We start from the raw sequence: 15,185 nt of genomic DNA, 5'->3' as shown, positions 1-15,185 counted from the left end.
AGAGCTCAAAGGAATTCATGAGCCCCAAGGTGCAAAAACTGAAGGTATAGATGTTCTGTCACTTTCTAACTCTCTGAGACCCAATGAGGCTTTCATTTGGGGTCAAGATTTTCTGTTTACTTTCTCAGATACCTGAAGTCCATGGAAGATGATCAAGAGCATCTGATGGCAAGAAAATCTGCCCTGAAGAAGGACAGATGGCAGAGGTATCTGGCACAGGACACCAGAAAAGCAGCACATGCACTGCCCTATAGGCAGGTCTGATACACTATCCACACAAATGTACTTGAATGAAAAACAATTTACATGCAGAAGAATATCATTAAGTCACAGATAGATATTCTGTTCTATGAATATATGGGTATTTGGTGAAAGATCTAACTTCATCACATGACTGAAAATTTTGAATGGTATTGATACAATGTGTACCTGACAATCATTTTATTGGAATTGTTCCATGTCAGCCGAATTTGATCAAATATTAAAGGGTACAATTGAGAATGTTATGACAGTATAAGGAATGCTGTCCACTTGCAGCACAAAAGGGTATTACTATCCAAAATGTAATTATGATTATTGTCTTAAAGGGTACATTATATTTGTTAACAACATGTCTTTATTAGAATCAGACTTATCTAGAAGTCAATTTTGTTAAGCTGTGACATTTCTACTTTCATAAGGAAAAGGGGTGGATATGGTATCACTAATCATCTATCTTTTCCACACCCCAGAAGGAATATAATTTAAAGATATGCAATAATCAGTATTGAATGTAATGATAAAGATTACATTGTATGATATACCTGAATTGGGTTGAATATCATCAAGATATTAAGACTGTAAGGGACCCAAGGGGATGGTAACGTTGGGTCGAGGTCTTGGTTGTATGTTCACAGATAATGAAAACATCTGGTCACCCACGTCATGCTTCATGCCAGCTGACACAGACCAGGAAGAGAAGCAGATAGACAATGATGGCATCAACTAACTCTACATTGCTGGAAGGACACTTCTCTGGTGACTAATATCACTCCAGAACAATGACATTACACTATTAGAGACATTGGCTATTAGACCACTGATGGACACTTGTCATGCTGACATCCATTGAGATGTGGTACCCAGAGCAATATCAAGTATGCTAACTCAGAAGGACTAAATCACACTTGTGTCTGTATAAGACACCAGATATGTCCCACACTCCAAAGACTTTACTATGGGGTTGAGATGAAACAGCTACAATTGTTTAGCTACTAATGTATACCTTGTATTTTGTATATGATACTGTCAAAAGGAATGTATATTGTATGCATTGTGAATCTACCACTTGTATTGTAAGAAATGCTATTATCAACAAGGGTATAGACCTTGGTATGACTCTCCAAAGAGTAGGAGATAGACAACTTTCATTCATAGCATAGATCTGATACCTCTGACAACACAAATGGGGGTGCTAAGCAGAAAATGCTGCTCACTCATGGTTAATGGACAGATGACACTGATGTTACTCTCAAGAAAGGATGAGAGATCAGGGAAAAGACACTATGAAATCTTTAATCAGGGACCTGAGTTATTATAAAAGATCATTGGCATCCAGGCAAAGATTATGTTCCTGACAATACCAGGATGGACATTATGTACTGACTACCATAGATGTAGTTAAGTGTTAATACTAGTGTTAACCATTACTCCTGATACCCTGTCTTTGTGGGTACTATCTTAATAGGAACAATTTCTTGCTCTCTCCCAACAGTCCCAGAATTCAGAAGGCCGCTGGATTCGGGGTCTATTGGCTTTCCTTTCATATACTGGAAGACGTTCTGGTATATGGAAGTAAGACCTCAGGAGCACACTGAGGACTCTAGGTTTGACAATTTCTGTGGACACGCAGTCATTGTCTCTCCTAGGTGGAACAAATTATTACACAAATGCATGGAGCAAGGGCAAAGTATGATTTAAGTTTTACTGTTTGGGAGTATGGATTGAAAACATGACACAACAGGCACAGATAAGCTTGTAGAAAAAGCACATTGGATATTATACACTGACAACTAGGAATGAAAAAGCTATGTCAAATTCTATAGGTACAAGAAACCCTAGAAATTGTTTCTACGTGAAAGACAACTTAAGCTTCTATTTACCCAAACATTGGTTTGGTGGAATGAATTTTGCAAATATTGGTAATGTTATATGCTTGGTTATCATATTGATGGGTTTATTTATACTAGCAGAGATTTAAATAAGAATGACATAAGGAATATGCAGTCAGAACTTGAAATATTACTTCATTATCTCCATCATGGTTATTTAAGCTACAAATCAGATGTAAAGTGTATGGGAATATTGGTATTTGTTGAAAATTGCACTGTGATGTATTAATGTTTTTGCAAGGCCTGTAATGGTGCAAAATTATGTTCATATACAAGGTGAATTTTGATCTATTTAGATCAGGAATTAGGAATCATTTGGGATGTAAGTTCTGATATTACACATTGGCTCAGTTTCAAAGATACCACATAGACAGTGAGCCAAGAGTCTAGAATTTTGTATTAATTTGGGATCAGGTTCCCAGGATCATTTTCTAAGATCATTTGATAGGTGATAACATGATCCTCCAGAATTGTTCAGAGAGGATGTTTTTCTTTGAAGGGATCTCTCCCAACACACAAACAAAAAGAAAAGGGAGAGGAATCTTATAGAGATCAGTATGTTCATTTGAGAGAACACTTTTGATTCATTTTCAAGTATTCAACTTTGATTTTTCTGTTGCACAATTATTGCCAGAAATTTTAAGTACTAGGAAAGTACTGTTGATGCTCTGATCCAAAACTACAGAGGTGCAAGTATGTAACTGTTTCAGCCACAGGGAAGTATGAGACTGTGAGAATTATGATAACATTTGTTAATTTTCAGATAACCATCCTGGAGAGTGATGTCTGATTGCATGTAAGGGGAATCATAATGAATCTTTCTTTATGGACCAGACAGCCTCAGCCACGATTATACACTTTCCATATGAAATGGATGTTTGAGGTTGGGAAAAGCAGAGACATGGCGTGCTGACACCCTCAGTCGCTGGATGTCCTGGCATCGAGCTACTAACCAGTTTCCTATGTGGCAGGCATCTGGCAGTGAGCACGGAGAGATCCCTAAGATGCAGTATCAGTACGAGAGAAAGGAAGGACTTATCCTTCATCTCCAGAGATAGTATTTTGCTAACTGTTGAAAAGACTGACAACTTCTGATAGTCCAGACTGTGAAAGGTGGCGTGTTTGATTATGGCACCTGTCATGTGAGCCATAGAATTCTACTTCATTAAACCAGGATCAGTAGTGTGGAAATTATTTTCTTAACATTTTTATATCTACTAAGACTGTTGCATTGATTGTGAAATGCAGACAGGCAGATAGAAAGATCAGTTTGGGATTTTTAAGATTGATCTCTGAATCAGTTTATGCTGATGTTCACTCTTGATTGTTATATCTAAGTTATACAATCTGGTTTGGTTTTTCATCTCTGTATCAGAATATGATTATGCACCAGAGTGTTTGTATTTGTTAATGCCGTAATGTTGTTACATTTTGATATTGCACTATTTATTGTTATGTCAAACAAAAAGGGGGAGATGTAGCAGTCCACCCCTAGCTATGGGCAAGGGAAACAGTTGGTATGTACAGATTGTCTTAGAAGAGAGCATGCTCAGTATTGCACATGGCTGGGAAAGCCTCTGACCCTTGACCCCAGCTTCCCCCAGGTTAGGTGGGAACACAGGTTTCTTTGTGCTCACCTGGTTGAGAGAAACCACACCTATACCTTGTCATTAACCAATGATGATCATCCCTGTGTACTGTGTATATTTGCATATCAAAGAGATTAAATATGCCTCAGCCAGCTCCGCCTTTCTCTCTTCTACTCTTCCTCCCTTCCAGCTAACACTGATGCCTGTCCTTGCTGGAGCCTGGCCTTTGGCCAGACTCCATCTCTAATCTTTCTCTATCATCTCTCCGACCAGTGTGGTATTGAATCTGGATCTCTGGACTGGTATAAGCTTTCAGAATGGTCCTTTGATCAGAGCTTGGCTGTGGCTCATTGATAATTAATAAAGACTCACTCCTGCCACCTCATATTTCTAATTCGACTCCATCATCCCCCGCATGGTATCTAAAACTTCTATCCTCTCTCTATCTTCCTACCTTAAAGCTTCTCTCTCTCCCCTCTGAGGAAGCTTTACCTTCCCCGAAATAGAGATGGAAAAACACCTTCCTTATAGGTCAGCTAACAAACTGGTTCTCTCATGGTCTGCAAATCTTGGCTGAACTTAGTCCTCAAGACCCCTCCCCTGCAATACCAGTTTCTCATGTTCCTTCTCCTTCACAAAACTAAATTCTAGTCCAAAGGAAAACTTGTCCTTCTAAAGAAACTCGTGTTAGTCAAACTGACCCACAGGTACAAAATTCAATTAGAGGCCTGTTTTCTCTAAGAGAAGTACCTGAAATAGGATGGAACAGGGATGTGGTGACTTTAAGGCACAATATACCATTTACTCACCTAGAAATAAATGAATTTACATGAAATATCCCCACATATGAAAAAGATCCCTTTCTAGTAACAAAAAGATGACAGATATTTTTTTTCAGTATAATCCATCTTACAAGGATGTTGAAAACTTGCTATAGGCTTTTTTAACTGAATATGAGAAAAATAAAATAATTGCTCATGTTAATAAAACCCAGGAGCACAACGTAGCACATTGGCCATCTCAGGATCCGGAATGGGACTATTATGACTCTGAGGATCTTTTACAACTAATCCTTTGTAGAGAGGCCATTCTAACAGCAATGAGAGAGTGTGCAGACAGTACAGATAAGTGCACAGAATTTGAAAAAATTAAGCAAAATGAGGTAGAGACACCCTCCAGATTCATGAACAGAATAACTGAATTTGGGGGTAGATACCTGGATTTTGACCTATGTAAAGAAAATTGCATAAGACATGTTAGAAGGTACTTTGTCAATAACTCTTGCAAAGTGATTAGGGATAATTTTAGAACACATTGCCCAAGATGGCCAGAGATGGACCTTGAAGAATTGCAGAAAACAGCTCTATATGTTTCAAAGGGAAACAAAGAAAAGGAGGAAGAAAATAATGATGTCATAGAGGAAATAAAGAAAGAATTGAGATGTTTAAAAGATAAGATGGCTTACACTTGCCCCTCTCCAGGAATCTAATTATTGATCCATTACCTGCCAAATCTGTGAGAAGAAGGGCCACAAAATGATAGAGTATAGAACTTTACTCAAAATTATCAGAAGGAATACACAGTTTAATAACAACTACAGAAAGTGATAATTACAAAAATAACTATAATAATGACAATGGAAACCAACTTAAGGAATGATGACTATAGGAATAGATATTGGGAAAATGATAACTCAAACCAAATGACCCCACAACAATATAACTCATGTGGTGCTCGTCTAAAAAATACTCGGGGTGCTAATGCCCCTCAGGGGGTGCCTTTCATGGGATGCACAAGGAAATTCCCAAACACAATGAAGGTGTGTGTGTGTGTGTGTGGGGCGGTTGGGGCACAGGAATCAGAGGATACAACCTTTGATTTTCTGGACCCTGATGTCCTACTACCTTTTGTCTCTATCCACTGCCTCCCCATGTTACCTTAAAGGTGGGTAACCCCATGTTACCTTAAAGGTGGGTAACACCTACTATGATTGTCTATTAGACACTGGAGCATCCTGGTCTATATTAAAGAAAACACCAGATTTACAATGTTATTCTGTTGGCTCAGAGAATGTAAGAGGAGTATCAGGAATAACCCAAAGAGTTAAAAGACTTCCTCCTAGAATGGTGTCTGTAGGACCCCAAGAGGTACAACATTCCTTCCTTTTGATGCCTGACTCCCCTTTAAACTTGCTGGGGAGGGACCTTCTATGCAAACTCAGAGCCACAATAACCTGCTTCCCAGATGGTTCCTTATCACTGGAAGTACCTGAGGAATCTTTAAATTTACTCCCTGTAATTCTCTCAGAGAGTCAGGAGAAAAAAAGAGCATCCCATCTTTGCAATACCTGAAGATATACTGGAGTCTCTTTGAGCCACATCTTCTTCCGATGTAGGCTTACTTAAGTCAGCTGTTCCTGTGCAGATAAAAACTAAATCTAACCCACCTCCTTCCATTCTTCAGTATCCTCTCTCAAAAGAGGCAGTTGAGGGAATTACCCCAGTAATTAACTCATTAATTGCACAGGGAATAATAATCCCTTGTAAATCTGAATACAACACGCCCATCCTGCCTGTTAAAAAAACAAAAAGAGGGCCTCATGCAAACACCTCTATAGATTTGTACAGGACTTGAGGGCTGTGAACAACCACGTTATAAAGAGACACTCTGTAGTTTCCAACATCAATAGTATTATTTCTTCTATTCCTAGCACAGCTACATACTTTACAGTAGTATATTTGTGCTCAGCCTTCTTTTCCATACCCATACATGGGAACTCCAGGCATATTTTTGCTTTCACCTGGCAGGGCCGGTAGTACTCCTGGAATCATCTGTTGCAAGGTTTCAAAGACAGTCAAAGCTTATTTGCGCAAATTTTGAGCCAAGATACAGATAATGTAAAATTTAAAAACAGCAAATTAATCAAATATGTAGATGATCCACTCTTGGCTTCAACAGATGCAGAAGCATGTCAGAAAGAGAGTAAACAGCTTCTTTTGGAATTGCACAAAAGAGGTCATAAGATCTCAAAGAATAAGGTTCAGTGGTGCCTCCTTATCTAAGAGAGTATATATAGCCCCTGGTATAACTACCATAGCCTCTAAAGTGTGTTCAGCCTGCCCTATCTTCCAGGCATATAACCAACATGCCTTTCGTGGCAAAGCTTTTGGTAGGCGTCCTCTGGCTTACACACCTTTTGAGCACCTGCAGATAGATTTCATAACAATGCCAAAGGCTGGACATTATAAATTTTGTCTAGTCATATTAGATCAACTGACCAGATGGCCAGAAGCATTTCCTGTGACCTGACCCACAGCAGCTTTTGTTGCTAAGGCACTTTTAAAAGAAATGATTCCTCTTTTTGGCCTGCCAGCACATATTGATTCAGATAGAGGAAGTCATTTTACTGATTCTGTCTTAAATCAAATATACTCTTCCTTGGGAATAACTCCCAAATTCCACGTTCCATATCATCTGAAGAGCCAAGGGCCAAGTTGAAAGGATGAATAAAGAACTTAAAACTATGGTTGGCAAATTATGCACTGAGACCCCTTTAAAATGGCCTGAAATTCTCCCTCTGGCCCTGTTTTATCTTAGAAGCAGGCCTAGAGGAGACTTTCATATTTCACCATTTGAAATGCTTTTTGGACATCCACCTATACAGGCTAAGCCTTTCTCCCTGGCGTATACATCACTATTAGGGGGAGATACTACTAGTGCTTCCTATATACAGGAATTACAGCACAAACTGTGTGAACTCTATGAATCCAGAACTGCAGTACAAGATGGACCACTAGACTTCACTGCATGACCTGAACCCAAGAGACAAGGTATATATTAAGAATTTCCAGGGTACTAGAGTAACTCAGCCTTCCTGGGAAGGACGATTCCAAATATTGTTAACTACTCCAACATCTATAAAGGTTGGAGAGAAGGACTCTTGGATTCATTGCTCACATGTAAAGAGAGCATCTTCTGTTGAGACTGATTGCCTGTATCCTATCACATGCATTGAAGATTGGATGTTGTTTTTCGAGAACACATTGAATTCCTGATTTTTTCGTTTTCCCTTGTTTTTGTAACCTGCTAATGGTGGTTACAAAAAGGGATTTTTCCTTTGTTGGTTGGGACTCGAGAAGAAGTGAGGAGTCTGAGAATATGAGTGAAGAATGAGAGACACAGACAAGTCAAAATAATTGACAGGGCAGGCGTGATCCCTATGACATTCTCCCAGGTAGGAGAATGTGAGAAGTTTGCAGACACGTGGAAGTAAAGATTCTGAGACAGAAAGTATGTGGCCAAGAGAGGCCTTAGTAAAGAGACAGTAGTGAAGCTTTAAGATTGCTGGAACAAGAGAGAGAGGGGGAATAATGCCTTTACCCCAGACTTTATTGGGGATTTCCAGGATCAATGACCACGTAACAAAGGATAGATAATTCAGATTGGATGGCAAGGTAAGGGTGACCCCTTTTGGGTGTGTAGATTTCATCCTGAGCTTTCACAGGAATGTACTCTGCACCTAAATGTTAATGAGTTTGCCCTAGGCAATAGGCCGCATGGCCAGGTCAAGATTTCATTCACAAACATCAGAGTATCACCTTGTGTCTGAGGACACAGCAATCATACAATCATTTATATTTCATAGATGGGAATATGCTTGGAATGCTACAATTTTTATTATTGTTTTTCTTTTATTTTGATTAGAATATTTGATTTTTTCCCCTTTTCCTCATTTCTTGTACTAAAGGTACATACAATTAAATATTTTTTCTCTCTCTGCAGTAATATAAGATATAAGTTAGTTATATATATGTACACACACACGTGCACACACACACACACATACACACACACACACACACACACACATATATATATATATATATATATATATATATATATATATATATATATATATATATATACTTGCTGTAATATCAATATATACCCCAAAGCTTTAAACTGTTGGAACCTGCCATTTATTAATAAAATGTTATGGGACTATGATTAATGTTTGGGTCTAATTCCAGGAAATGGGATAAAAACAAGGAGAACCAACCTGAATCGTGCCAAAAGAGCACACAGGAAATACTAATGTGGACTTGAGGTTGCGATGCTTGACATATGTTAAGTTGTAGGACTTCCTTGTATCTACACCCTTTGTGAAGTACTCATACAAGTACCAAAATTTGCCTATCATGCTGGCTCCCTATATCCCTGAGAATGGAAAAAGTCAGACCAGGAAATGCCACTTCCTTATCAAAATAGAATTCTAGTTCCTTTCCTTTTTATAGTATGGAAACTTCCTGTAGTCTTGGCTGCAAATGGGTAAGTGAAATATTACTGCATTCTGTCCTACAGACTTGTGGGATAGAAATTACTTTAAATTGGATCTGTACAAGGGTCTATTATGAATCTATTCTTGCTTACTCAACATTTTATATACGTAGATTTTGGTATTTTGTTTCTGATTTTGAATTTTTTTCTTTCTCCCAAAAGTTTACCTTTCTTCCATATTTTTCCCTTTATATATTTTTTGTTTTGTTTTTGTTTTATTTTGTTTTTATTGCTTTTGAATTCTTTTAATAACTGACTCATATACCCCCATAACTCAACAATGCATCCTGAGATGAACTGGAGTTTTTTTTTTAACACTCACTTAAGGGAGGGATTGTATTTTAATAAAAATTGAAGATTTTGAAATATTTTTTTTGTTCAAGAAAGATCTTCAAGGAAGAAGCTTGCTAACTCCTAAATCCAGAGAATGAACTGTTACAGAAAGATGCCAGAAAACTGACATTACATCACGATCAAGAATGAATCTTGGGGTGTGGTTGATTGAACTGAAGGTTGATTGAACATTTATTTTGAATATACACTCATGTCAAAGGGGACTGCCCCCTAATTGGCTTTTGTCAATGAGCCCAGCAAAACATTGGTTTTGTTGTCTCTCTCTCTCCTATTTCCCCCTTATCTATAACTACTGTAATTTTATAGCTGGTATGTTTACAAGACCCATCAGAGAGACTAGTGTTCCTCAGGCCTCAGGGGAAATTGTGAATTTTAAAACTATTCCACCCTAATCAAACCATTCTGTAAGAAGATCTGATTTAGCTATTTCCTGATCAATAACAATAGAGATACTTGGAATAACAGAATCAGGTCTTGGAAACTCCACATTCTCCACCCTACTCATTTTAACAAGATTTTGAAGCTCTGCATCAAACTCAAGATTTATTTATCTGAGGAGAAGTGCAGAAAAAAGGACAGACCTGAGTCTTAAGAGAGAGCGATCAGTCAGTCCGTCTTTTATCACTCACCACAAGGTCCATCTAAGCAAGGATTCTAGTGAAACCAGGCCAGCAGCATCTCAGCTCCTTTCACCAGCTCCCTCCTCAATTTGAATGTTTCAGAATGAGTCCCCAGCTCTTCTCTGAGCTCTTATTTTTAAGGGCAAAATCTCCTATGTCACCTCCCCTAAGTTCTTCCATCTACCAATCATCGTAGATGTTTTCCAAAAGACAGCCCATTTTGAATTCACAGCTGTGTAGATTAATCTCTTTAGTAAGTCAGAAAAAAAATGCTGCTGTGTCGACTAATTCCATTAATAGAAAACCTCTGAATAAGTTTTCACCTTTTAGGTCTAAGTACTTTCAGTGTTTAGCAAGGAGTTTTCTGCCCTAAAGCAGTCTTAAGTATGGGTGGAGCAGGGATACTCCCATAGCAAGGAGTTTTCACATTCAAGTAGACTTCTTACTATCTGGTAGGGAATTATTTTAAGTAGTGAATTGGAGGATTCCTCAATGTGGAGTAAAATTTTTAATATTCATAAGTCTGTGAAATTTTAAGGTTTACAGAAGTCAGTGCTGAGGGCAGGTCTGTGGGGTAACAAGCTCTCAGCCTGTCAGTGTAGAGTTCCAGCTGCAGGAGGAGGATGGAGCTTGGCCTTTGTCTGGAAGCCTCAGTAGCTCAGATTAGGCCATGTCAGAAAGTGCCCCTGAGCAGGAGAAATCCCAGCCAAACTCCCTCTGTGCCTCCCCCTCAGGCTTGTCCCAGCTCCCCTTTGCGATCACAGACTGGGCAAAGAGAGAGAATTCTGAGAAGGCTTCAGCTTCCATTTCTTTTCCCCCTGACATGCCCAGAAGGCCTCCACACCATCATCCCACCACCAGACTGTCCCCACAAATGTAAAGCTCTGCCAGGCTGGCTGGGGAGGTTATTGTGGGTGCAGGAGACGGTGGAGGAAGGATGGAGGGCTTTTCTGGGATCGGGAGGACCACAAGACACTGATGGTGAAGCATGGAGAAGTTTATTTCCTCACTGCTCTGGTGAGGAGAGATTTTGGTACAGACTAAGCGATGAGGAGAGCTTTCCTCATGAACAATGGGGGGTAATGATTCACAGGAGCAGCACAAAGGACTTAGTTTGACCTTACAAAATTCATTGGAGATTATGGGGGGAAAGATGAGGAATCAAGAAAAATAATTAAAAAAATTAATAGTAATGACCAATGTACACATATTAGAAATAAATAATAAATAAATAAATAAATATTTACAATTCATTTTTACAAAAGGGCAAAAAAATCACAGAGTTCAGGGCAGCATCCAATGTGAAGGAAGCTCATTTCTAGCCCCATTTGGCCCTCAGTGCTGGTTGTTTCCCTACAAACTGAGAGAAACTGAGAGAAGGCAGGGGGGCGGGGGGATGGAATCTTAGATAACAGGATGAGGACATGAATGATTCTCCCTGGGTTTGGATCAGTCCAGTACAGTAATGATCCCAGGGGCCAATGATGAGGAGGAGAGGTCAGAGGTCAACAGGAACAAGACAGGAAATGTGGCCTTCGATATAACCAGGATTTTTCCTCAGCTCTGCACAAGGAGATTCTCATAAGCTGCAGAAAAAAGGGAAAGCTTAAAGGAGATTCTCCAAGTCATGTGTGGCCTGGAGCCTCCCCACCAACCCACCTTCTCCCTGAATCCCTCCCCTGCTGGTCCTCTGCTTTGTCCCCTTCTCCTCAGCCCCCCTCTAGCTCCAGGGCCCCCGGGGCCTAACCTGTGGCTGTAACAGACAGGTCTGAGCCCTGGGCACTGTCCTGGTTTGGAGAGAAAGGAGGGAAAGGACCCAGTGAGGAACATCATTGCCAGAAAGGGGGTGTGAGAAGGGAAGGGACCCCAAAAGACTACTGGGGTGAGCCTTTCACTTCTCCTGTCTCAAAGGTCATGGAGGCTGAGCCTCCTCTTTCTAGCCTCCATGTTAACCCTTCACTTACCTGCAGCTGGAACATAGGCTCCTCCTTTTCCACCTAGAAAAGAAACAACAATGGCAGTTGGGCACTCAGGAGAGGAAACCCTCTGAAGGGCCCAGAAGTTCACTTGATTTGCCTCTTAGACACAACAGGTTCCAAGTGTGACTCCACGACCCCTCCAGTACAGTATACAGATCCAAGAGGAAGTGAAGAAAAGGAACCACAAATGGGCAACTTCCAACCTCCAGGCCTTTATCCTTAAGCTTCTAGCCCTCATGTGTCCCCCCTCAGCCCCAGACACATCCCTTTCCTTGGCTGAATTCCCCACATTCATCTCTGCTCTGAGGCTGAAGCAGTTTCCCCCCTGGGCCAGCCTCCTGCTGCCTGAAGGGCCCCTTCCAGGCTTCTCTACCTGAATTCCTTCTCCTCAGGATCACAGCTCCAGCCACCACTGCAGTGACCAGGACGAGGACCCCCGCAGTGACCCCCACAATGACCCACAAGGAGGAGGCCTCGGGCTCTGAGGAGGGAAAGAGGAGAGAAAGGCCTGAGCTGGGTCTGCCTGGCATTCTCTGAGCCCTTCCCAGAGGCCCTCCAGAGCTCCATCTTCCTCCCCCTTGGCCGGCCCTCCTCACTGACCCCATCTCAGACTGAGGGGCTGGGCCAGGGCCTCGTGCTGGACTCGGCAGCTGTATCTGTCTTCCTGGCCCGGGGCCATGGCCACAGCGGCCCACTTCTGGAAGGTGCCATCTCCCCCCGGCCTGGTCTCAATGAACTCCGTGTCCTGGAGCTGCTCCTCGCCATCCCGCAGCCACATCAGGGAGATCTCCGCAGGGTAGAAGCCGTGGGCCCGGCACCGCAGGCTCACCTCCCCGTCGGGGCCTCTGTGCCGGGTCACTCTGGCAGAAGGGGGATCTGGGGGAGAAGGTCAGAGGCATTTCCGGGCTCCCCTTCTGCCCCTGCCCTGGGGGGAGGGTCTGATGGGGGGGACAGGAACGACCCCACCATCGGTCAGAGGTCTAAGGGGGCTCTGGGGGTCCGGACACCCGGGCTGGGGGTGTAGGGGAGGTTCAGAGAGGCCAGTGGAGGGTGAGGCGGGGCCTTGAATGCCGAGCACACTGGGGCGGGGGAGGGTGGTACCTGCCCTCAGCAGAACATCCTTCCCCATCTCCAGGTACTTCTTCAGCCAGTGCGTGCACTCCTTCTCCAGATAGGCTTTATAGCTCTCTGCGATGCTCTTCTCAGGCTCCCACTTGCGCTTGGTGTTCTCGGCTCCAGTGTCTGCTGCTGTCCAGGAGAGGGTCTCCGTATGCAGGGCGATGTAGTCGTGTCCATCATAGGCAAACTGGTAAAACCCCTTCCTGAAGCTGCCATCCGGGGAAACCTCGCAGCCCATCATTCTCTGGATGGTGTGAAGCCCTGCCCCGCCCCCGGCCTGGTCAGCAACTCAGGAAGGGCCCCGCCCGGTGCTCCTCCCCGTGAGAGGGCGGGGCAGGGCAGGCCCCTCCCATTCCCCAGGGAGAGTGACCTCCCTCCTCCTCCTCCCCGCCCCCCTCCCCTGCTCTGCTTGGGGGGACCCCGGACCAGCACGCACCGCCCTGGCTCTGGTTGTAGTATCCGCGCAGGGTCTCCAGGTTCCTTCGGTAAATCTGCGCGTTCTTCCTGTAGATCTGCGTCTGCTCCTCCCAGTAGTTCGGTTCCTCCTCCTCCATCTTGTCCATCCAGGCCGCCCGAGGCTCCATCCTCTGACTCTCGCTGCTGCTGTCGAAGCGCACGAACTGCTGATCGTCCACGTAGCCCACCGTGATGAACTGGGAGTCCCCGAGCTCAGGCCGGGACATGGCAGTGTGGAAATACCTCATGGAGTGCGAGCCTGGGACACGGAGAGCACCGGCCGGGCTCAGGGCGGCTGCCCCTCCCCCCTGGGGTGTGACCCCTGAACCCCCTCACACCGTGGGTGACTCCAGGCTCCCCCCAGCCTCTGCACCCCCACACTGCAGGCCCCTCCCTGGGCCACAGTAATCTCGTGGCTATGGCTCCGTGAGGGCACCTTTTAGACGGAGAAGCCCACACAGGAGAGGGAGGAAGCTCCGTTTGGGCTGCGGGGGGAGAGGCTGGGAAGTGAGAAAAGTCCTCAGGCACCTGGAGAGGGGAGGGAGCAGCTTGGCTCCAGAATCTCGGCCTTTCTAGTAACAAACGCTTGGGGGTGGAGCTTAGAGGGCAGCCCCCTTGGCCACAGGGAGCTCTGCATGCCCACTGGCACTCCCGAAATAGGTTTGCCATCCCTGCTATAGTGCTTTGAGGTCAAGAAACCACCTGCACTGAAAACAATCCTGCAGTTCCTAGTGTCCCAAAGCGTAGACTGCCCCGTCCCACGTCTCTCCTTCTCTGCACCAGAGTCCCTTCCTTAAGTTCTTACCTGGCCCCCATCTCCTCCACCCTCCCCACTGCCCTGTGAAGCTCCTTAACGAAGCTGCTCCTGGCTCTTCTGTCCTCACCCCTGGGTGTCGGGGATCCCAGATGCCTCTGTCACACCCTTACTTTCTCTGGCCAGCTCTGCCCTCAGTGTCCGGGACTCACACCCGCCACCAGCCCGCTCCCCTCCCCCAATTAAGTGGCCCTGCTGGACCCCCACCCTCCTGCCAAAACACCTGCCAGGCTCCCGGCTCCCGGGGAACATTTACCCGCTTATTCCTTCTTTCTTCCCTTCACCTCCACCCAGACTGCGCTGAGATTAAGCAGCTCGTTTCCGGGCAGCCACCTGGGGGCTTGTTGGAGGCGCTCTCCGTAGCGGAGCCCCCAGATAGCCCAACATTTAGCCCCAGAGGTTTGGCCCCGTCTCCAGGCTACCCTCTAATAGTCTCCTCTCCTCACCTGCCCGGGTCTCCGTCAGGGCCACAACCCCCAGCACAAAGAGCGACAGCAGAGAGGGCTTCATGATCCTGGGAAGCGGAGGCCCAAACAAGGTTTATTTAAGGGCGATTTCTTAACTTGTGATTGGCTCCACTCAGACTCTGAGATCCAATAGCCGATGGAATTCCAAAAAAAAAAAAAGAAGGAAAGAAAACAAATCGCTTATGGGCGGAAGCAGGTGAGGAGAGCAAAACTGAAAGTGACCCAAAGGAAATTCCAGCAGCCAAGACCTTTGATCAGTCTTTTACCAAATGGCCTCTAATTCTGGGCCGCCCTTACGCC

At 43.9% G+C, this 15,185-nt stretch overlaps 1 protein-coding gene across 3 annotated transcripts; it reads right to left on the bottom strand.

Annotated features, from left to right (window-relative positions):
- Positions 1-11,031: 11,031 nt before the first annotated feature.
- Positions 11,032-14,949, bottom strand: MODO-UB (MHC class I antigen). Of its 3 annotated transcripts, none has more exons than XM_056814096.1 (8): positions 14,865-14,949; positions 13,585-13,863; positions 13,131-13,409; positions 12,630-12,905; positions 12,403-12,510; positions 12,015-12,047; positions 11,798-11,837; positions 11,032-11,636 (listed from the first exon to the last, which is right to left on the bottom strand). In XM_056814096.1, exons 1-8 carry the CDS (start codon positions 14,926-14,928, stop codon positions 11,630-11,632), a joined length of 1,086 nt encoding a protein of 361 aa, XP_056670074.1. In that variant the 5' UTR covers positions 14,929-14,949; the 3' UTR covers positions 11,032-11,629.
- Between the last annotated feature and the right edge of the window lie 236 nt (positions 14,950-15,185).

The sequence above is a fragment of the Monodelphis domestica genome, chromosome 2, assembly GCF_027887165.1.
Source record: "Monodelphis domestica isolate mMonDom1 chromosome 2, mMonDom1.pri, whole genome shotgun sequence".
Taxonomy (NCBI): domain Eukaryota; kingdom Metazoa; phylum Chordata; class Mammalia; order Didelphimorphia; family Didelphidae; genus Monodelphis; species Monodelphis domestica.
Note: the sequence above shows the minus strand (reverse complement) of the source record. Positions and strands in the feature narration are given on the sequence as shown.

Excerpts from the sequence above, each read along its gene's own strand:
- MODO-UB (XM_056814096.1), bottom strand. The coding sequence starts at position 14,928 with ATGAAGCCCTCTCTGCTGTCGCTCTTTGTGCTGGGGGTTGTGGCCCTG. Across the intron at positions 12,511-12,629 it reads GCCCCTCAGTCTGAGATGGG|AGCCCGAGGCCTCCTCCTTG; the intron begins GTCAGTGAGGAG and ends TTCCCTCCTCAG. Across the intron at positions 12,048-12,402 it reads CCTGAGGAGAAGGAATTCAG|GTGGAAAAGGAGGAGCCTAT; the intron begins GTAGAGAAGCCT and ends TTTCTTTTCTAG.